A 24,255-nucleotide genomic window follows, 5' to 3' on the forward strand; every position below is an offset into this window, starting at 1 on the left:
TGTATTGTGCAAGTGGATGAACACTGCTGCAGACTTCCTGGGACAGGGCATGGTTTCATTTCTGTTTTGATGATATTGAGCCAGGACTCTCCATTACGCTCTGTCATATTCCTAATAAATTATATCATCTGTATATCTTAAATAAGCTGTTGAATCACTCGGGTGGTATTCAGGAGCACTTCACAGCTGGGTGTTAACAGCGTAACAGCACAGGAAGCATCTACTGTGGCAAAACAGCAATGCCAGGTAGTCATTGGGAAGTTAAACATGCAATGAAGAGCAAATGCCAAGATCACTTAAAGGTGTAGGAATGATATCCCATATCTCTTCCTACCTTAGGAATATTTTAGAAGTTTCTTTGAGGAGTGAAAGCCTGAATTCTCTACAGTTCCTAAAAATTCTGCTCGTGTTTTATGTCTGGTACTAAATCACTTCAGGATTTGGATTTATGAAAGTCCAAAAGAAATACAGGAGATAGGATGTTACCGAAAGTAGAAAGTTCACTTGTTTGAGTAATTGACTATTAGACACAGGACTTGCTTTAATAATTCTTGCAGGATATTTTTTTTGTTTGTTTGGTTGGTTTTTTGGGTTTTTTTTTTTTTTGTTTTGTTTTTTTTTTTGTAGTAAAACAAATAGCTGTGTTGCTTGGACTAAAGTACCACAGCTCTACCCCCTGCTCCACTACCAAAGAAAGCAACCAACCACAAACTAAAACCCAACTCTAAATTAAACAACTAAAGAAGTCCCATCTCTGTTTTACAAAAAATCCTTACTTGTCTTCTGGTTACCACACAGTTATTTTTCTCGTCTTGTTTCTATAAGTGAAAAAGTTTATTTGGCAATATTTAAATTAACTTTTTGATTTGGTTAAAAGATCACTTGTACTTGATGTTCAATTTGCAGGATATTTTCTGTGCAGAGCTTTAACATGCAAAAATGAAGATTATGATAGTTTATTTTACTGTTTCCACTAAGCCAAAGTAATGGTTTGTTGCAGAACACATATGAGTAAGTGGATGAAATATAAATTTTCATGCTGAATACTAGTTTTGTGTGAGTATCCTCTTCTGCCATATATGCTTCTCAAATATCTTTTACTTTTCCCATTTTTTCCCATAAGTTGTTGTAAGGGGTGTATGTGTAAAACTTTGTGTCCCTCCTGTTGGTCTGTAATTGCAGCATCTAAACTTTTCTGAAAGCTTTCAAGGAATCTTTTGGGTTGGAACAGATGTGCAAGATCAAGTCCAACCATTTCCCACCACTTGCCAAGTCCACAACAATATAATGTGATACATAATTACAAAAGACATTGAAAAAAAAAGAAACCTTGACTTTAAGATCATATGAAGTGAAGCTGCTATGCAACAGTAATAGTTTAGAGATAATGTATGCTGTGGAAGTATAATAATTAGGGAAAATTAAATTAGCTTGAAAAACGGTAATGGAACACTAGACCCTCTGATACATTCACAGTCCATTTCTATCATTAAATTACAAATTTAAAACATGGGTTTGAGTGTAGCAAGTAATATTAGGTGCTGTGGCAGCATTGAAAAATTACACAGGATAGGGAAAGATTTAATATAACACTTGGACTTCTAAGATGCAATTTTGCCATACCAAGATAAATGAAAATGAATGTAGAAGAAAGATTTGAGCTGGAGCTTTACAGTCAGAAGTCAAAAAAGTGGTTTAATAGCAAGCAATGAGTACATTTGCTCTTTATGAAGAACTGAGGTCATTGCAGTAGTGGTAGCCTGCTTTGCTAATCTCAGTCTCATATACAATTGCCAAACAGCTATAGAAGAAGCTTTGTCTGCAATCACTGATATTAAACACCAGAGTTCATATCCATTTAACATTGAACTATGGGTTCATCTGCAGATGCCCTGAAACTCCCTTTGAAACTTGATCTTAGCAATGAATTATTTTTTGTAGCTTAGACATCTGTTACTGTTACTGAAGTAAAAATCAAATTTTATTATTAAACATTTCTTACTTTTTTTCTTTTTATTACCCACAAAATGTGGGATGTATTTGACTTGCAGGTTCTGTTTTGGACTGGGTTTGGGTTTTATGTTTTAGTGTGTGTTTCTAAGGGTAAGAAGTTTTTTAGAGCTGTTTCCACAAACTTTATTTCAAGTCTGAAACTGAACCAAATGAGCAGGAGCATCTAAAAATTGCCAGGGTAGGTAGTCTTTGAGCTAGATTGTGTTATCTTCTGTATCCAAGGGCTTACCAAGAGGAGTCCTAGTGCAAGCTTGAACTGGAGACTATGAATTTAAACATTTGCTCTGTCAAAGTAGCAGTCTATTGTGTTTTGAAAGCAACTTTAGTCTGGATGCCCAGTATTTTACATAGAGTTAATTAATCCCATGCAAGCTTTTGCTGCTAAGTGTTGTAAGCTTTGTGAAGTTAATGCTTTCTGAAGTTCCCTGATGAGCTGAGATACCAGTTGAGTACACAGAAAGTAATTTAGATTCTTGGTGCAAGGTTGTTAATTATTGCTTACCACCCAGTGTTTTCAGTTTTTAATAGGCTGAAGAACCTGAGTGTTGGAAAGCCTGAAAAATCACCATTCTTGTAGCAAATCATGACTGACAGTCACTGACAAGTCCATACCTGAGTGTAGAGACTTCTTAATTAGTTCAGCCAGAGTTGGGCAGAAGACAGTGGTTTCATACTGGAAGTTAATGGTTAGCTGTTCTCATGTGAAATCTGTTCTCACGTATTGCTGAGTTAAGCAGCATCAGTTCAATATGAGGTGGATGCCCAAAGCACAGGGCTTACTCAGTGGTTAGCCAGTTTTCAATTTTTTTTTCCTCCAGTTTCATTATTCACAGTGATGCCAAGTTTATTTACTGAATCTTTTTCATCTGGGTGCCATTTGACTTGTCAGCTACAAGCTTTTCCTCTGACAAACTGAATGGTGCTTGGTTTTGTTTCTGTTATGCTGCAGTTTAGTTGATTCACTGTTCGTCTCTGATGGCTCTAGACAGTTTTCCATTTTGGTTCTTCAACTGTTGTGATAATTCTTTGAATTTCTGTTGTAGTTGGCCTGAGATATTGGCATATGCTTTGGCCTATTTCTGCTGTGGTGAAGTTAGGCTGCAGTTCAAGGCAAGGGATTGTGTGTCTAAATGAGATTCCTGGGATGGGATGCATTAATCTTTCTGCTATTTGGCTCCTTGAGCTGTAACCCATTGAGTAAAGTTAATTTTTCTGCCTAGAACTTTTTTTTTCTCTGTAACGTAACATTAAATATTGGACTACCTTAGAATCACAAGGAATTGAAAAATGTTGGGTCTGAATTATTCAATTTTCACTACCTATTAATTTGTATAGTTTACATGTCTCATCTTGTGCCCGTTTGTGGTATTTCTATAGTAATCTGCAGATCTAAACCTTGAGGATAAGTCAGAAGGAAGTTTAGAGGTTTTGCAGATCCTCTATCCCGGCATGAAAACCCAAGTAGTGCACTTTGAACCTGAAAGAGTTGTTAATTTAGAAACTCTTTTGTCTGAATTAAGGTGCATCCAAAGTGCAAGAATTAATTTTGTAAAGAATCTGTTACACCAATCGTTTCACATCTGTCTATTTTTAATGCATCTTTGCTGATGTTTCTGCCTGACTAGAGATCAGCAAGTCAATTTCTTACCCATTTAGGTAGTGCTTTATTATATTGCTCAGTGCTAACCTCTAAATTTAAAATACCATGATGTGAAGTCGCACTGTGCAAAAAAAAATCAAATACCTATCAGCTTGCCAGTATAAACCAAGCGACAGCATCAGCAGTGCTCAATGTAAGCTGCTTTGCACAAAGGCTTGTTCGTAGGTACTAAAAGATGGGAAACCAGTTAATGGATTCCTGTGCTAACATCTCTCTGCCTGTTATTGATGATAGTCCAACTGACCTATCATTCTCAGCTTTCCTGGCTGCTTCCCTTTTGCCTAATGGCTTTGTTTTTCTCCTCCTGCCTTCATTACCACAGGAGTCCTATGAGGCTTCGTTAATTATTAACTTCCACTCATTCATTGAAGCCTTCAGGACAAGCTGCCTGACCATCAGCACGTTGTTCTTGCAGGTGGTGAGTGCTTATATCTCTGTGTGTGCAGCATGGTGTCCAGAAAGATGGAAAGACCTGAGCAATGCTCATCTTTTCTTCCTAATAATTCTATCAGTTGGAAATGAACTAGCACCATTAGAGGACACTTTTTTTTTTTAAGTCCCTAGGCTAGCTGCTACAGTGGGCTTTTCTTCTTTCATTTTCAAATTAATTTCTATAGTCTGCTCATTCTAATGAATTTAGGCTTCTCGTTTTTGTTTACAGCTCGGTCCTATCTGACTTTTTATTCATTCTTTTTCAGGAAATCAGCTTCTTGCGGTAGTTTTAGGTAACGCCTTGGTTTCAGTTTCTCTTTGCAATGTCAGTTGTGTTCAGCCCTGACCTGCAGGGGACCAGCCATTTCCAGGGGTTTATTTTTGTTGTTCTGTGTCAAAGCACAGATTGAGTGGTCTGAAGTCATGAGAAGTTTTTTTGGGGAGAGAAAACCAACCATATTTAAAATATGCCTTATGAGAGTGGGTACATTTTAGGGAATTGCAGCAGTTCCTACAAAGACAGTGCTCTTAATCCCTATTTTTGTCCTGAAGTACTGGCTGTTGCTTATTTCTGAGAAAGTAAGGGAAAGCTGAAGTCAGTAGGCAAAGGCAAAAGCAGCTACTACCCAAATTTAAGCCTGGCCAAAGGGAAAACTTCTTTGAGGGAGATGCATGCACTGGAAAGAATGGAGAGTTAAATTTCTACAGTTGTAGCTGTGTCTGATGGTCATCTTTTTGCTTATGTTCAGTTCTCTGGGCTGTGAAGAGTCATTCTCACTATAGTCTCCACTCTGCTTCTTGCCTGTGCTGCTGTAGATCTTCAGAGCATTCCCTAGCTAATGTTACACTGTTATTTCCTGTGAAGCTTTGACTTACTGTAATACTCCATATCTTCTCCTTTACACTGTACTATTAAAATAATCATTTCATCATGTTAGGACAGTGGTAATGATGTGTACAGTGCACTAAGGCTGTCCAAGAACACTAGTTTTCTTTGTTAGGCAAATGGTTCTCAGTGGTGACTTGAAAATGCCTTCTCTAGAGGGTCAGCATACAAGCCTTGAGTTTTTTCAAGTGCACATTTGTGTGGTTGGATTAGAATCTTGTGTGATTTTCATGTTAAAGCAATGTGAAATGCAAGCAGAACAATTTGCCACTGGTATTTTATTGCAGCTTTGACTCTTTAGTTATTAAATTTATTCTGGAATATGTGTGTTTATGGATTATCTAATATGGCAGCCTTTTTTCCTGGAAGCACATTCATTGCCAAATAACGGCATTCCATATTTATTGGTATGCCTAGAGATAAATTACATTTTCTTAGCATATTTTTTAAAAGTCCCGGTGGCATATGGATCCAGAACTATGTTTATGAAGTAGATACACAAGAACAGTGTCTGGAACAGATAAGTGTTTGCTTTTCCAAGTCGCATTGCATCGCATTTAAGACTTTTGGTGTAAAAGAATTAATTTCCATAATCTCTTTTTTCTTTTAAAACAGACTGGAGGCCAAGAACAGAGTGCAGCACTGGCTGTAGGTAAGAATTGAAACTTAACCTGCTTGAAAACTGCTGACAAATAAGCAAAATTGTTATATGTTAAAGGACAGAAAATGGGACTCTTTCAATATTAGTAATTTTCCCTTCAAGAACTTGTTTTCCCTCTTTTCCTTCAAGAGCTCTTGAAATTTGTGGTGTTCTCTGGGAGTCCTGATCCCTGACCGAATTTATGTCTCTCTGTTTAAAGATTCTAAACTAGGCTGCAAGGGTTTGGGTTTTGCCTTCATAGGGCCTCACCACACAGCCTGGAGAGGCTGATTTTGAAAACTCTTCACCAGAGTATGTGAAGTCCCATTACTTCAAAGAAGGTATTTCCTTTATGCACAGAGTTAAAGTGGTTTGGCCACTTGTGTGAACCTACCTAGAAGACTGTGCAACTTCTTGAACTATTTGAATGAAAAGATGATGTTTTGGTGGTTTTTCTCTCTGTCTCTTTAGTAAAGCTAATGTGTAGCTGAACCAGATCTCTTATGCCAGAAACCAGTACTCTGAACCAGCTTGTGAGACTGAAAAGGTATCACATGCTCAAGTGAAGGTGTTAGCTCTTAGTTTTATAACCTGCTGCTTGTCATCTAAGCTACTGCATAGAGTGTCTGTGTTATACTTGATGTTTATTGTGCTTTGCCAGCACAGCTGTTAATCTTCTGTCACATTGGGAAGGTAATGGTATCAAACTTGAGGTAGGATTTATTTTTCCTCTGTTTTTGATTAATCATCAAAAAGCCTTTGAATTCTGGGGAGCTGGTTAAAAGGATTTGTCTTGAGGGTTAATCCAGGTTAAGGCCAGGTGCCCACCAAAGCCACAGTGAAACTCCCTTCTCAATTGGAGAAGGGAGACAAAATACAATAAAAAGCTCATGGATTGAGATAAGGTTGGGGGGAGATCATTCACCAGTTACTGTCATGGGCAAAGCAGACTCAGCTTAGGAAAAATAGTTGAATTTATTACCATTCAAATCAGAGCTTCTTCCCCCCACCCCTCCTTTCTTACTAGGCTTAACTTTATCCCCGGTTTTCTACCTCACCCCTCCCTGCTCAGTCAGGGGAGATAGAGAATGTGGGTTACAGTCAGTTCATCACAGGTTTCTGCTGCTGTGGCTTCCTCCTCAGGGAGAGGAGCCCATCCCTTCTCCCATGTGGGGTGTCCCTCCCACAGGTCACAGTCCTCCAGTAACTTTTCCAATATGAGTCCTTCCCAAGGGCTACAGTTCTTCACAAACTGCTCCAGTGTTATTTCCTTCCATGGGGTGCAGTTTTGCAGGAGTAGAGTGCAATGTGGGTCCTCCACAGGGCCAAAGGTCCTGCCAGGAGCCTGCTCCACCATGGGCTTCCCACAGGGTCACAGCCTCTTCTGGGCATCCACCTGCTCCAGTGAAGGGTCCTGCACAGGCTGCAGGTGGATCTCTGCTCCCCTGTGGTCCTCCATAGGCTGCAGGGTACGGCTGCCTCACCTTGGGCTGCACCACAGGCTGCAGGGGAATCTCTGCTGCAGTGTCAGGATCACCTCTTCCCTCCTCTTCCTCACTGACCCAGGTTCTCTGCTCCGTATTTTTGGTGTCTCTCATATATTTTCACTTTTCTGCTCTCTGTCCACAATTAATTCTGTTCCATAACTCTTTTTTCTTCTTAAATATGTTACCCCAGAGGCTACCACCACCGGTGATGGGCTGGGCTTTGGCCAGTGGTGTGCCCATCCTGGAGCTGGCTGGCATGGGCTCTGTCAGACACGAGGGAAGCTTCTGACAGCTTCCCACAGAAGTCCCCGCATAGCTCCCCTGCCATCACAACCTTGTCACATAAACACAATACAATTTGTCATCAGTTTTGTCGACAAGAGGATAAAACATTTTCTAGTGCTGTGTCCAAAACTGTTTGAATCCTCCACTTAGAATTAGGAATATATGGCATATAAATGTGTTACTGAAGTAATTGTCTTTATTTTAGTGCATAATTCATGTTTTAAAATGCTTACTTTGCAGAATTCCAGGTTTTGATGAACTGTCACATTTTTTTCATTCTTAGGAGAGTTTATGATGTTGCTGGTTCAGGCTCACGGTCCTTTCTTTCTGTCTTGTGTCTGTGGGTTAAGGAATGAGTCTAGGAACTGGGAAAACATACAGCAATATTTTCCAAATCTTTAATAAACTAATGGAAAAACATCCAGTGCTTGCAGCAGTAGTATCTTTTTCCTTTAATATCTTTTACTTACAAAGTCCTTGAGTGTGTTGTTAAAGCTGCAATTGGAACTAGTGCAGACTTCAAATTTACAGCATTGTATGCATTTGCAAATTATATATTGTAAAAGTCACTAAAGTGAGTCAGACCATGGGTCCATCTAGGCAAGTCCAGGCTCCAGGATCACCATCTTTCTTCCCTCTGCATGTGTGCACTTGGTTTTGCACATTCTTTCACACTCTCCACTTACTCCTATACTGGACCACTGCTGCTTCTGCTCAGGAAGGTGAGAGTCATCCAGAAGAGCTAGGAAATCTCAGGGTGCATTGCTGGGAATGATACTGCCTGCAGGAAGGAGAATGCTGTCCAGCAAATGACTACAGCACATGGCAAATAACTTCCATTTTTTTTGAAGAAACTGTGAACTAACAGTTTCAGGTATTGAAGGGAGAATGTTTGTAATAAAGGTGGTGTGGTGTCCACTTCAGCAGAAGCTGAGGTGTCAGACTCCTGATGTTTCAACTTCTCCAGCTATGCCTAGCCAAAGTTAGCTGCCAGATGCTTGACAGCATCATAAATCATCAGGGAATCACCAGTCTTCAGAGTTGGGAGAGACTGACAAACCTACCCAAGCAATGTGTAAAGTAAAGAACTGGAGATTATGGAAAAGTTTGGTTAAGTTGTAAAGAATGGGACAAACTGAACTAGATGTTGGTGTTGAGTAAGGTTAAAACCTGAAAAAAACATTCAGTACAACCTGAACCTTGGTGTGAGCAGGTCCTTAAGGAATAGTAGGAACAGGGATACCATCTATTTGTGGTTTTTCTAGTATGTATTTTCAGATGGAGTATTTTTCAGAGCCAGATGTGATTATTAATTGTGTTCAGTATTCTTAATGTCTTTCCATTCTGCCTATGTACCTGGTTTTCCCCAGGAACTGCTGCAAACTTCTTGTGAGACGAGATGAGATGGACCTGTAGAGTTCACAGATGGACCACTGCAGAAAATCATAACTCTGCTTGATATTCTGTATATTTGTTACTGATTTTAATGGATTTCAGGTTGTATGATATCACTGAAGAATAGCAAACGTTTCTCCATATTTCCAACAGGTGGATGAGAATTAATTGTCTTATAATATGCAAGCCTTAAAGGGTACCTTTAGTTTGATTTTAAGGTTAAAATAAAATTTCAGATGATGGGAGAAATGGAAAATGGGATTTAAAAATTATTATATTTGCATAGCTAGACTAATCTGGACCAGTGCGGTCAGGTGGGTTTTTCTTTGATGGGTTGGGATTTTTTTAACACTTGCTTTCCAGCAAGAAAAGCTGTCCAGGTTCAGTAAAAGCATTTGGTGGTATGTCTTTTGAGGAGAACTGAAGAAGTAACTGGATATAACAAAGATAGCTGTAGATTCTTGATCTTGCAAGGAGTCACTTTTAAAACTTCAAATAAATAAACACCCATGTAAAGACCAATTTTATCCCTCTGCCCTGCCTAATGCCTGCCTGTTTGTTACTGCTTCTGCAAACAGATGGAATGAGAGGGAGCCTCATCCTGCTACTCATCCTCTGTTGTACCATCATCATCTTGGTGTGTTTCATTAGCCTTCTGTATGCTGCAAACATGCTGTGTCTGACTGGTGTCTCAGAAAAAGGAAAGTCCACAGAATAATCAGAAAGCTGTCCTGAAATACAGAAACCTGCCCTTCCAGCTCCATGATTTGGCAGGTCATGGACCTTCCTTTCCTCTTTGATACTTCAGAGCTGCTGTGTCACTGAACTGAATTCTCAGATGGACAAGTCACTGTCAGATTCATACACACAAGATCTGTGGTGACACTGTGACATGCCAGTAGAAGTCCCTTGAGATGGGATATGATAATGGCTATTTATGTCCATCAGCTTGATGACAAGATAATTTATCATGACATTGTTAGTGCAGTATTGCAAGTCAAGGCACTGAAGGGGTGCAACACTTTTGGAACTGATCTCAGAGAAAATATTTTACCTGAGTGTTGCAGAGCAATTTGGGCGCTTGTACTCCTTGTCCTGGTGCATTAGATGGCAGCACTGCCAAGGCTGCGGGATCCTCAGTACAGCTTCATCAGCTCTGATAGTGACTGACTCGTGTGGCAGTCTGATAGATGGGAATTCAGCTCCTCTGAAAGAAAACCATTTCCAAATCAAACTAGGCTGGAAGAGGAGAGCAGTTTCACATGGGAAATACCAACTGAAAAATAGCACATCAACTGGGCTAGTTAGGAAGTTAGGAATTGAAAACATACTTCTTCTTTTAGCATTTAAATAACTTGCAGGTTTGGTTTTGGGGTTTTGGGTGGTTTTATTTTTAAAATTTTGGTTGGGGTTTTGCTTGTTTTCTTTCTACAGAGGTGATTGGCAGGAGAAGGGCTTACCATACAAATTATTGTTAGTTTGTATTGTTTGGGGGTTTTTGGAGACGAGATCATGAGGGTTCTTAAATTATAGGCTGACATCCTGGAAATAGGAATTTGTCTTAGTAATGTGGTAGTATAGCACAGTTCTAAAGGCATGCCATCTTTCATAGAGTGAGCAGCTTTTCTCTAAAGGAATAAAAACAAAAATGTAAATCTGCCACAGCTCTTACTAATTTTTGTTTTTGATATCTTAAAGTACCTGATAAAAACGTTCCCAGTTTACTTTGAAAAAAGGCAGACTTGGAGGTCAGCCGGTGTTTGCAGTGTAATGCCAGCGCTGAACGCGGTCTTTGGGCAGGAGGGACACGGCTGGTTCGAGCTGTGGGGCTCCGGGATCCACTGGACACGCTGGTCCCAGCTCCCTGGCCCTGGAATATCCAGCGGTGGGGCAGCGGCCTCTGTTGGGGAATGGCAGCGCTGCAGGAGGCTCTGCGCAGCCCCAGCGCTCAAGGAGAAAGGAGTGTAAATTGCTTTCCAGTGGAAAAACCTCCCTGAACTGAAAAGGGTGGGTTTTCCCGATGGCTGCAATGTAATGGAATTAAAAACAGCATTTTGCAGAATTAAGTTAAAGCATGTTGGGCTTGTGTCCTTTTGAAAAAGGAGAGCGTAATTAATTATTTTTCTTAGCCCCAGATTCATGCTTGGAAAAATTGTGCAGTTACTTGTTGAAGGGTAAATCAGAGCAGATTTCTGGAGCATAGTCCCTGCCCTATTCAATACAAGTTCTGTTTTAAAAACAAGCATAATTCTTCCAGACAAATTGGGTTTATTCCAGACTTGTGTGAGCATGCTTAGTTATTTTATTGTAGCCCCTGTCAAATACGTTATTCAGTGTCAGCTGTGGCACTGAAATGTTCCCAAATTAACAAGGCTCTAAGAATACTTCTAAAGAAACTGTGGATTCTTCAGTGCCTTTCCCTTGATTTCCTCTAAGAGGAAAAATGGACTGAATAAACACTCCTCTGACTGTATTTTACAATTCTGGTTTTGAGGAATGTGAGTCTATTCACTAGTCTGTTTTCCCTGGCAGACTTCCATCCTCCTGATATGACAAGTTTTGAATTCAGTTTTGTTCTAAAGGAGACGTTATTGATGATGTGTGATCTCAAAAAAAAAAAAAAAAAAAAGGCAGCGCAAAACAACTTTGGCTAAAACAAGTTATTGTGTCAAAGTCAGTTTAGCCAAATGAATTGACATCAGAGGCAGCTTCAAACAGCTTTTCAGTAGTCTGAGTACTTACTTTCCTATACGAAAACATTTCCTATCTGGCTGTATAATTTGTTTTTCCACTTTTCAGATGAGATGCTAATGATTGAAGCCTCAAAAATTCAGTGAAATAGGCTGCTTTAGGTGTTTGGAGGGGGATTTTTGGCCTCCATATATTTTAATCTTCTTGTGGTTGGTTTGCAGTCCCTGGTTTGTGGCCACTGGGTGTCAGCAGTGCAGAGCTGTGTGCAGGTCTGAGCGTAGGTTTGGACTGGGAATTCTGTCCCAAAAGAGTCTATAAAAGCTGCTGAAATCTTAATGCTTGCTTGAAAAACTTGTCCATCAATGAAGTAAAACTGTGTTTTGTGCAGAACTGGGAGTGGCTCTGGCACTTCACTCATTTGTTTGATTCAGCACATTTACACAGGTGACACAATTTGAACTGTTACCTTAAATATTAGTAATGTTACTAGAGTTATGACAACTCCTGGAAATGAAACCAGCTTATCCAAAATATAACTTGCTTCAAGCTAATGGAACCAAGCTTCTCCTTTCTAAATCTAAAGGTGATGAATGATAGCTACTATTTTAAATATTGACTTGAATTATATATTTTCTGGTATGTACGACATTGCTTTGGGATTTTGTATCATCGCAGGTCTTTATTATTTTAAAACATCATTAAATCAATAGATGAAATTAGGATGTGTCAGAAGGCATCTCTGCTGCTCTAGCACTATTCAGAAGAGAAATAAATACGCATTAATCTAGGAAAAACACATTTGTATCCAGGGAGAATGTTGCAGCCATCAAAAGAGAGTGATTTCTGCAGTGCATTTTACCAGGCTGTTTCCATCTCTGCAGCAGTCTCTGGCATTTCGGGTTGAGGGCAGAAATGTTCTCACTGGTTGTGAGGCTTTGCTGCCTCATTGGCAGAGGAAGCCACACAGCATCCCATAGGCTGCCAGGCTGTGATGCCATGTGTTGCTAAGGGCTGCCTTGGATTCAGCTGATGTGGGCCGACACGATAGGTGCCTGCTGCCTCATTTCTTTTTTTTCTTTTTTCTTTTCCTTCTCCCTGTTCATGGCTAGATAGTGTTCAGTAAACCTTGAAACAGGCTGTGATAGGATTATCCTTCTAGAAAAACAGTGTAGGGAGACATTCAGTAAGTGTTTTAAGTAAGTGTTTTAAGTAAGTGTTGTAACACTGCAAGTGTTACAACGTGGTGGTACTCCACTGTAATGCTATAGTTTTAATGCTGTGCTCGTTTTTACTTACTATTTTGTCAAAATATCTCTGAATTGGAGGTTTATGCCACACTTACATGACCAAATGAAAATTTAAAACTCAAAGCCTAGAAACAAAACGTTTGTTGTTTCATTAGAATCCTTTCTATATAGTGTTGTGCTTAACTACATATGAAATTTTCAGGGAGTACAGTTTTCATACTGTGAATTTTAGTATTAGGAATAGCTTACACGTGTCCAAAAGGTGAGCTGATGTTTTCTTGAAGCAGATTTTCTTCAGGGATCACAAACAATTTTTTTAACCTATTTATTTAACTGTTCTTTTAAACTACTTTGTAAGCGTATTATTCTTGCAATAGCATGAAAAAACAATAGAAAATATAACTTATAAACACCTTTGTAGTGTTTTACCTCCAATGAGAGTAAGTTCTCCAGCTGCTCACTAGTTGAAAGAAGCATGCTTGTTAATGCAGTTTTTGTTTCAGGTGTGAGAGGGGAAATTTCTTTGGTGCTCAGATGAATTTACTTGCATTGCGTATTTCTGTTACATTTCCCCTGGGCTTAGCCTGGGGGGTGGAGGGCACTGAAACGTGTCAGGCTGTTTTCCACAGGCAGGGCATGCGTGCAAGACTTGTTTTGAAAATATGCCTTTGCTTTCCGCTTGTCTGATCATGACTCTACACGCAGCATCATACAACCCCATAAGGCTGGAATGGGCCAAGTCATCCTAATCCAATGTGGCATTCCGTATGTCTTCCTCTGCAAGTAGGTCAAGTTTAAGCCATGTTCCTGGCTTGTGCTCCGATTTCCCATAACCTGCTCCACGTGGCTCGAGTATTGGGCTGGAGTGCAGAGCATGCCAGCAGGGATTCTGAGCAGCCTCACAGGGACAGCCAGTTTTTGGACAGAAACTACTGGTTTTGTTCTGCTCTGATCTCGTGATGTTGTATTCGTGGCAGGAGAAATCTTCAGTGGTTTAAATGTGGGTTTTTATTGAGTCTTAGGCTGTTAGTTTACCTAATGAGTTGCCTCTGGACACTGCACTATAAAATTTTAAAATCAGTAATACCTCTGGGAGAGAAATTGGTTTGCAGGTTTTGAAGTTTACTGTATTCTGAATGAGAATACCAAATAAAATTGGTTACAGGTTGATGCTCTGAAGCTCTGGAAAAACAGATAGGTAGTGACCTAAAGTTTACTTCAGGCTAGACATGTGAATATTTTGTTGTTAGTGATTGCAATATGCAGAGTTCTTGATAAGGATTGCAGCTTCAGTCGGCCTTTTTTTCCATTTGTTGTGAGTGAAAATGTGGGTTAGCACCCACAGAGGTCACCTCCAGTCAGTGCTCTGAATCAGCTATTCGGCTCCTAAACAAACCCCAGCTGCACAACACCAAAATCAACAGTAGTGCTTGCTGATGGCTTATGTCTTTCTTGAATTCGACCTGATTGATGTGGCAATGTGCTCAAGAAGGGTGCGGTAAGTGCAGGGAGATGTTCTTGACTAGGCGGTGGAAGCTCAGTGTCAGGGCTACCTAACTGAAACCACCATCTTTCTAAACCAGTAATTTTACTTACTTCAGATTAAGTTGTGGACTTGCAAGGAAATTGTAGGAGAGCTTGGTAAATTAATACTGGCTGGGCATGTCACTATGTGGTTAATTGTTAAGGTAATTCACAGAACTATCAGAATCTTCATGCTGGTGATACTTTTACAGGGCATCAAATAGCAGAAGAGGTCACTGAAGCTAAATGTTAATAGCTGCATTTGTAGACTTCTTCTCATGCTGTGTGCAAATTGTCATCATCTTTAGTATTAAGAGCCAGTAGCAGTCCTTCTTTCATGTGTTTTGGGCCCAGAAAAATTGCAAATGATGGGTCATCTTGAACAAAACAAGAATCTCGAGTAAATCTTTTCCTTATCTGTCAGAGGCCTGATGCATCTCTGAGCTAAATTGCTTTCCTCTAGATTGGTCCAGGTATTCTGCTGACACAGCACCTTCTCAGAAAGGTCACATTTTATTTTCCCCTCTGTAGTGTTCCCTCTGAGTACAACAGGTCAGCTCTGCCAGCTGCTCAGGTGTGCCTTCTGAAGGAAAATAATGTACCAAAATGAAGGGTCATCTAACCTTAACCTTAGGCATATTGACCTGCAGCTGCTTCCACTAATCTGGGAAGTTCCACAGATGGCACCATGGCCTTGTTTCTAAAAAGTCATTTCAGAGCTCAAGAAGGGAGTGCTTAGCTTTGCCAGAAGAATAGATTCTGACCTTTTGGCTCTTGCATTCATTACCTGGAATGCTAAGCTGAGAGAAAACATCTTCCAAAAAAAATGCTAGAGAAATTACATCTTCTCAATATCTATCTAAATTGAGTTTTCAAGCACTTTGTAGCTTAAAGTCTTTTTGGATTGCATCTGGGAGAAATGGTTGTTTTCACAGTTCTTAAAACACAGCAAGGCTTCCAGTTCTAAGGAATGTTTGAGATCCTTGAGTAAATGTTACTGCGCGTCTTCATTCGAGTTTCAAAAATACTGGGTTTGTCCAGTTTCAGCTAGATTTCCATGCACTTCATAAAACCTGAATACACAGTGACTGTTTTGCTGCTAAGAAAGCAGATGTGATTGCACATCTTGTGTGCAAAACTCTGATGTGACTAAAATTTATCAAGATTTTTTTCAGGACAATGAACAAACGAAGAAAGGGGTTTGTTGAGAACTTCTTTATAAATAAGTGTTCAAGCAGCTTTGTGTTCATGTAAATTGAAATACATTCCTATAGCACATCTTGTCATCTTGCTGCTGTCGTAGTTGAATTAATCTATTATCATCCATTTCTCTCCTTTGCTCAGGGAGGCTCTTCACAGAGCTGTTGCCTTTAGGTCAGTTGCATCTTCTGCTTGAATATTGCATTGACTGTTCCATTGTAGTGCCAAAACTTTCATTATGTTTCTCTGTTTGTTAAAGTTAACTCCTGGTAAAGAAACTGTATATTCTTCCTGGCAAACTTTCCTGAGGGATGAAGGTATTTGTATTGCAAAACTGAGTCCCCAACTCCCTACTCATATTAGGAGGTGGTAGGTGCTCATTGAAACAATCTGTTCTGTAGTGCCCACATGCTCTTCTGTGAACTTAAGTTCAAAATATTTCAACCCTTTAAGCATGCCCCTACTCTGACCTTCACAAGTGATGTTATCCAATATTTAAGCCACCTGCGTGAGCCTGTAAACTCTTAGGAGACTGGTTAATATCAAAGCAAAGGCTAAACCTACACAGAGACATTTTTTTGAGATATGGAAAATATTTTGTTGGAGGAGGGGATGGTGCAGCTGAAGCACAGCAGTAATTGGCAGGTACAGGAGTTCTCTTTAGGCCATTAGCACTACCACTGCCACGTGTTTGCTGTTTGTTTGTTAATGTTGGAATTGAAATATGTAATATGCTGTTCTGAGACTGAGGTTTAGTTTTTAAATCTGAATCTGTAAACTGGGTCACCATTATGCAGCTTCTACTTCTGTTTTGGTTTTTTTGTTTGTTTGCTTTTTTTTAATTGGCCCTGTTGAAAATAATTTGTTTAAGGATGCTTCTCTCTGCTCCCCAACAAGAAGAACATTCATAATCTGGAAAACTCTGAAATACAAAGTGGTTTATTCAGTCCTGTGTTACAGAACACACTTGAGAGATACGGAAAAGTAATTTCTCTGCTTTCTGCTGTTGCATGTTTACACGGCATTGATGCATGTGTAGCTTTAAAATAGTTTGCTGTGCTATGGGATAGAAGGTCCTGGGAAAGCTGCCTCTTTGAAGAACCGTGTTTTAACGGATTAGTTTTCAAGAAGAGTCTCTCAGCTGGACAACTTAATTTAAAAATTCCTTGAATTAATAGGTGCTTCTCATAGGCTGAGAAGTCTGATCTGAATTTCCAGGAAATAAGTTCAAATTATTAGGAAGCAGGTCTTGCATTTCCTTGAGTTTCAAGGAGAAGGTTGAACATGTGAAAAAGCCAGCATACACCTCCTGATGAGGTGCTGTGTGCAGAGTCCCCTGTGGTCACCTGGTTACACTCAAAGTCACAGTGCTAAAAGTCTAGATTGTTGACAGTCATTTGGTCATTGTGTAGAAGTTTTTGCAGCAAAGACTTGGGTTATTTTCAGCAAGTTGGGATTAATTGCCCCTTCATTCTCAAGCTTTGATTGCTGAATCTTGAAGATCCTGAAAAATAAATCGTATGCTGTTCTTAATTTGACCAAGAAATCTGTCTCAACACAGGTTCAGAAAATTTGTTTGGCCAAACAATTTGAGTTCACATTGCTTCAGTTTCCTTGACTCCTAATAAAGTAATAATTTTGGTGTCATGCTATCTCCCTCCAGGTAAATAATTCTTCAGTAAAAGTAAAAATTGGTTGGTATAGTTAGATTAATATGATTTTTTTTTTAATCTTGTGCTTGAATCCAAATGTCAGATTGTTGATGGCTTCTTCTTAAATAATTTCCGATGAGATTTTGAGATTTTTGGGTATGTCTTGCTTGTCTTGCAGCAGCACTCTAGTGAGCTCTTGGCATTTCAGAACAATTGTTAGTAGGTATGTTTTCAGCCTCTGTAAAACATGGGAAGGTTCATGAGAAGGCTGCTTTGTTATGAAATGCAGTTTTCATACTCCTACTGCAGGTATTGATTTCTGAAGCTTGTGGTAACATTTGAAACTGTTTTGATAATTTATCTGATCTCAAGTAATCTAACAACTATTTAATTTTTCTTCCACTTTTCATTTCTTTTAGCTGGGATGTGACAGCAAACATAAGAAGAACTGTTGGAGACTTGATTTTTCTCCTGGTCTTGGAAAAATGTATTTTTTGTTTTGCTTGTAACTCTGTGATTTAATGGGAAAACTGTTCATTGGCCACAGATGACTACTACTGAGAGGCTTTCCGAAATCTGTTTTGGATTACAGAGAGGTAGTAAAAAAGTGCTATGATAACACCAGTTCCATTTGAGCTTCCTTTTGTCCTAAACAATAATGGGTTTGTTTGGCATTGAGTGCTGCAGTTATGCAAAACAATTGCTCAGTCATCATAGGTCACGTGTTCTTTATATGTATTAAACAAAGATGTAAAAGAGCCAGTAATTCACATCTTTATTTTTGTCAAAGATTATAACTCTTCCAGTTTTTCAACAATCACTGCTCTCTAAGAAGAGGGGGCATGGAAATGCACTGTACAGTGCATGAGTTCTGCTCCCCACCAGAAACTGATGAATCCAGAGTGCAAAACGCAATGGGAGCCCTGCTCCAGTGAGACCCAGGCGTGTACTTAAAGTAGGAAATGGTTATTGGAACTAAATTATTTTGCCATTTTTATTTTTAGGTTTGCTGGCATGGGTAATCTCATTAAGGTGCTAACCAGGGACATAGACCACAATGCAGCACATTTTTTCTTGGATTTTGAAAGTAAGTCTCTCAGCCCTTCACAGCTGGTGCCTTTCAAATGGTAAAAGTAGGATTGCTTATACCTGCTGCAGTGAAGGCCAGGGGACTCAATTGCAAAGCTGGAATTTGAAAGAGTTGCATGTGTTTTTTCTGTTAGTTTTTTTTTTCCCCTTTTTTCCCCCTCTCCAGTAGTAGCCAAGCCACCATCATGCTGTTGTGTAAATTTTCTTTCCATGTGCTTAGTCATTTTGGGTCTCTGTGGTCAGTGATGTCCATCCATCTGCCTGCAAATCAAGTAATCATGAAATGAGAAATTCTGTCAGTATGCCATAGTAATCTGTGCTGAGCAGTTGTTCACTGTGATCCTCTCATACACAAGAGTGAGTGCTAAATCATTCCTGTTCCTGCTTTGGTCATTCATCGTGCAGTTAATGTGTGTGTTTTTTACATCCAAAAATCTGAAGTGAAACTGTCTTAGTTTCACAGATGTTTTAGGCACCTCATGTGAAAGATCTGTGGCATATCTCTATTAGCACTTTCTGCACACTGAAATGATGTATCATGATGTGGTTTTCTACAATGGCCTTCTGACACAATTGTAAGGGCTGACAAAATTAAAGCTCTTTCCTTCTGTTGTCCCATCAGGTTAAAATCTAGCATGGCTAATGCTTTCGAATCTGGTACTTGGCCCTCAAGGCAATACTCCTGCTCAGGACACTGGTGCTAGGGTGTACTGGGACAGAACAGTCCCTGGCAAAGCCTTTGGTTGGATCCTGCCCCTTTCCCGGGGGGGCAGCTGTGAGGATGTTGGTGACACGGTCACTTCTTACAGGAAAGCTGCACTGCTGGGGTCACCAGCTGTGCATCCTCAAGGTGGGGATGTCCCTTCACCCAGCCTGAAGGACGGGTTCGTACCTGATGGAACTCTCTGGTCTTCTTTTCCCACTGCTTGAATCAACTACATTTGGGCTGTTCTTTCTTATAAAAAGAAAATTTTCTTTTCTCTCATTCTTGTCTTGGCAGGTACCTTAACATGGGGAACCTTCTAAAAGTTTTGACATGCACAGACCTTGAGCAGGGGCCAAATTTTTTCCTTGATTTTGAAAGTGAGAAGATGATTTTATATATCTATTATTCTTTGCCTGCAGTAGACTGCATTTGTCATGTACTAAATGTATGTTTTCATTTTGCTATCCTTTTAACTGCTTTGCATGCGTGAGCTATGGATAATTGTTCAGTGAATTTCAGTAGAAAGCAATAACCTGTTCTAAAATATCATCAGGTCCTAAAATGTAAAATCTTTATTTCAGGAAGGGTTTTCAAATTGAAATTTGACTGTTGAAACCTGATTTGCTTCTTGTTTTTTAAACCAAAATTCTGCCTACTTTTAGTCAAAATGTTAAGAGTATTTGTAGTTATCTGAAGACTTACTGAAGTTACAGCTGACTTACTCAAATTTGCGAGTTTTGTCCCATGCTTCTTAGAGGAAGAACTGAAAATAAAATCTGATTCTCATCACTTTCAATGTGACTTAATAATTCTGCATACACAGACTGGCTCACAACAGCTATTCATAGCTCCAGCATCATCATGTTAAAGGTTATATGTGAACCTTACTGGATCTGGCACTGAAGCTTAACCTCATGGCTTCTTAAGAGGGGGTCTCAACATGTACAGAGATAAAATTGATTTTGAAAAGAAGAGACATGTAGCTTACCTGATCAGTGCCAGGTGTTCTCAAAGGTTCACATATGTCAGTATTTCTGCTTTTAGTTTTTGTTGCATGGTACAGGATAGCCTAAGAATGGCAGGTAAGTGTTGCTGGCTTCTGCTATGCATGTTTAATTACTTTCTTTTGGGATATGCTGTTTCTTTAGCCAGCTGTACATCAGCAAGCATAAATAAGATTAATGTTCAAGTACATTTTGACCATGTAATAGAATGCAATGGAATAGTGTAATAAAAAAATCGATGAAGTATTATATGGATAATTTAAGGTGCATTATATCTTATTTCCCCTGAATTGTTTTTCAGTTATTTGATGAAACAGTAGCAGTTTTTTATATTAGTTATAATACGAAAGCAAATGCTTGAGGAAATATGGTTTTGCTTCAATGACATTTAAAGTTACAACTTTTCTAAACCCTTGCCCTGTAGTGTTGATTTTTATCACTTGTCTCTTCTGAATATATCATTATTGGAAGATGCTAGACACAGGAATTATTCATAAAGGGAAGATTAGCAAGCCCTGTGTTCAAAAATCAGAAAGCAAAATGTGTCTCAGACTAATTCTCACATATCATCATAATAGGTACAATTTAGTGAAGTAATAGAACTCATGTATGAGGCCACTGGGGTTGTGAAACTCCAGCTTAATCTGCAAATACTGAAATTTTAATTGGAGTAAATGAAATTCACATTAGCTGGATAGGAGAAGCACAGTTCTAAAATAAATTGCAATAAAAATTGCTCAGGTTTTTTTTTTTCTTTTTAAATAGAGATTCTTTAGCTATCAGTTTTGTTTTAAAATGCATGTTTTGAGCATGAACAGGATTTGGCATGAGAGTAAGCAGGTTGCTGACATGAAATGCTTTCATATGCAGTCAAATTAGGTAACTTATATTATGGCTGAATTGTTAGACTGTTCTTTGTTCATTTTGGACCCTGTTCTGCATTTGTTTCTGCTGCTGTACTGTGTATCCATGCTTCTTTGTCTGTTTCAGATAGCTTGCCTTGACAGGATCTTGGCTTTGACACAGCCAAGATCTTTTTTCAAGACTTGGCACTTAATCTTGTGATAGTTAATGTTGTGGTTTTGTGTGGAAGGACAAGTAAGCTCTGTATTAAAAACAAATTTGCCAATTCTGTGTTACGCCTGGCCCAATAATAGGCAGTTTTAAGTCTTTTGTTCTTAAATCCATGTATGTGAGCAGGCTCCAATGTTTCTTACATAGTGCCATAAAGAACTAAAACCTAATGTTCATAAAGCTTTGTAATGCTAGAAACTTCAAATTTAGAAAGGTTTTAGACTTATAACCATTATTTTTCTCCCAGATGTTTCTCTTGGTGCTAGATTCTGGTGGATTGGTGTGACTGACTATCAGAATCCATGTAAAAAGTGTGACGAGCTGTAAGCTTTTCCTTGCGTTCACGCTGGTTAAGCTTATGCTTTCTTTGGTCATCCACCTTACCTGTTTGAAACAAATGGTTGTCTTGAGTGTTCTTTTAAAGTCTGTACAGTGCCATTAGAGCATGAGCAAAGTGCACAGGTCTATACTGGTTACATAAAACAGCCACCTAAAATGTGGGAAACCTACAGCTCAACTTTTACATTGGTGTCATTACTGTCACAATTCCAAATATTTTCCAAATTTACTGATTTGAATGGTAGCTAAAATACAGTGTACTTTGAGATGGTGGTATCAAGCTAGCGCTGACAGTATCCTGCATTATCTCCAGAGAACTTGGCCAGGTTTCAGAGGAGCCACAGAGACAGCATTCTCCATAGTAATACCAACAGAGATGAATAAATTATTTCATCTCCAGCAGTCTGGCATTTTTTCCCCTTGTTTGTGAGTTTTGTCCCAGACAGTTTCAAATGACTTAATGTGTTCTTCCCTGGGAAAAAAATCTCAGCTTAAATAGTTTGCTGTGCAATGTAAACTTTTAACCCCAAATTTCTCTCCCTACAAGTTCTGTAGGCTAGCCAAATATTATTTTAATAGTCACTAAATGTGTGTGTTCCCCCCCTCCCCGCATGCAATATGTTGTCTCACTTCTGTAGTATTTAGTTCACGTAACAGCGTTTGTATATTGTTTCAAGTCTCCTCTTCTGTCTCTAATACATTACTGTGTGAGCATTCTGAACTCTGAGTGTATATTGCATCTAGTGCAGTAACATTCTGATTAAAAACAAATTACTTTAAAGACAATTCCCAATTTCTTGCAGGACCTCAGTCTTCCCTTTTGTTCCTATTGGATTTAAAATAGTAAAATGCCCTGAATAACCAGGGGTCAGCTCCTGTGGCCACAATGTCAAACCTCAGAACACGTGGGTGAGCTGTGCTGTGCTTGCTGGGTTTGTTCTTTCTATGGAAAGCATTGATAATAAAGGCACAGCCTTGTTGTAACCTTGTGGCAGGAACTTAGATGGACAGGGGAGAAGGGAAATCCATGAAACTGTATACATCACTTCATCCTTCTGTTTGGATGCCTGGCACTGCTGGCTCCTTTTTCTTAGCTGCCAAGAGTAACTCCAGAAGTGCAACTCCCTTTCCTGCTCTGTGCACACTATCTTGGGGAAAAGGAGTTCCACAATTAGTGATTCTCAAGTGAAGGTCCTGTAACTTGAACCCTCAGGTACATACTGAGAGGTGCTATTCCCATAATATGGGAATGCTGCCTCCATCTCTTCAAGATTATAGCAGTGCTTAGGAAGAGGGACCTCTCCCTCGTTCTTCCCTGTGATGGGCTTTCAGAATACAGTGCCCTGACCAACACTGGGAAGCAAAGAAACCAATTTTGCTCTGAGTCAGCCAGCATTAGGCCCTGAAGATTTTTTATATCAGCCTGTTAACCCTATTCTAATAACATCTTAAATGTTTCGTGGAGGGATTAAAAAATAATTTATATTTGCTTTTTAAATTCGACCTCCCTTTTAGAGATGGCAGAGGAAATGAGTTGGGACAAATCAGGTTTACAGATGTCATTTATTGGAGAGGACTAGGTTGACCAAAAATGAAATACATACCAAAGGAAATAACTCAGTACCTACTTGGTTTTCAAATAGCTTGATATTTAGAAGTTTGTAATAATCAAAACAAACAAGCAAATAAAAAAACCCACCACCCCAACAAATTACGTATCAACCATTGGTTTAATTTCTTGGAACATTTTAAGGAAATGAAATACAGTAGTTGGCTGATTACATCCTACACTAAGAGAGGTGATGATGGTGTTCATTTGCCTAGCCAGCTGTCCAGTGAAGACCATTAAATTTGTATCTGGAAGATACATTTCTAAACATGGAGGGTCATAGTACTGCAGCTATTCTACATGTTGGTGGGTTTTGAAATGAGGAGCGGGAGTTTTTTTGGGCCCTTCTGCTCTGCCCCTCCCAATCTTGCAAAATTAACTCTCCTTACTACAGAGGGTAAAGAAAAAAAATGGCCTGAAAAATTAAATAGGCAGGAGATGTTCTCAGTGTGAGACAATCCAAGTGACAAGTCTTGATTGCATTATTTAACAACACAATCTGGAATGCTACAGAGCTTCACATCTTAGGCTGTACTTCACTATAACATTTCATGTTCGTGCATGAACTGCTGCCAGTCAAGTGGTGCTTCCCTGTCTGCTCTTTTCCCTCATTTTTTGTCTTCATTTCTTACAGCAGTCTTCAGCAGCTTTCAAAATTATGTGACCTTTGTGATGATCTGAAAAGCACTGGCCACTTTTACTCGATGCCTAATCAATGTAGTGCTCATTTATTTACTTTCAAAGAAGTGACCAGGTTCTTTTTAACCTGTGCTAATTCTTGGTGTTTCTCAAAATACCAGTTAAACTGTTGCAAGGTCTATATGTAAGCATATTTGCTAATAATGCCCACTCTTTGTGCATTAAACTATGAAAATAAGAGGTATAATGCAAAAATTTCAGCAAAATCCAGACAGGCAATGTATGTGAAATTTATTTTCTCCTAATACAAACTTTGTTTTCTCTTGTGTTTTTCTAGTGTGTAACACTAAGATACTGTGGGAATTTTATTTCAAATGTAAAGATGTACCTAACTTCTATGGGAAGTTGTACATATGGGTCATGGAAAAAGCACTTCTAAAAAGAGATTTTCCAGACTCTTCAAACTGCACAAAGTCATGAGGATATATTGTCCTTAAACAGCTTTTGTCTGTCCTTATAAAAAGGAATCCATTGTTAATACCCTGATTTTTGGCATTGGAAATAATGGACTAAAATACAATGATATTTATTCCATAACATATTTTACCCATGTTAACAGAGAAGTGGGGTTTTTTTTACAAGAGCTTTAGTAACTAACTTTTTTTTTCTTTTTTTTTTTTTTT

The 24,255-nt window shown here is 39.1% G+C and overlaps 1 protein-coding gene across 9 annotated transcripts in view; it reads left to right on the forward strand.

Moving 5' to 3' along the window:
• Positions 1-24,255, forward strand: part of CYRIB (CYFIP related Rac1 interactor B) — a 98,049-nt gene that overhangs the window by 61,897 nt on the left and 11,897 nt on the right. For 5 of the 9 annotated variants that reach the window (XM_066175933.1, XM_066175944.1, XM_066175961.1 and 2 more), the window contains exons 3-4: positions 5,607-5,643; positions 19,202-19,284. In XM_066175933.1, the coding sequence (XP_066032030.1) occupies positions 19,212-19,284 (73 nt within the window). In that variant the 5' untranslated portion in view covers positions 5,607-5,643; positions 19,202-19,211. Of the gene's footprint in view, positions 1-5,606; positions 5,644-18,114; positions 18,200-18,767; positions 19,086-19,201; positions 19,285-24,255 lie in introns of those variants that run through there. The other 4 variants (XM_066175986.1, XM_066175967.1, XM_066175977.1 and 1 more) reach the window with 4 other exon arrangements.

Source organism: Chamaea fasciata, unplaced genomic scaffold (assembly GCF_029207755.1).
Source record: "Chamaea fasciata isolate MVZ Bird 193981 ecotype frontalis unplaced genomic scaffold, bChaFas1.0.hap1 SCAF_1, whole genome shotgun sequence".
Taxonomy (NCBI): domain Eukaryota; kingdom Metazoa; phylum Chordata; class Aves; order Passeriformes; family Sylviidae; genus Chamaea; species Chamaea fasciata.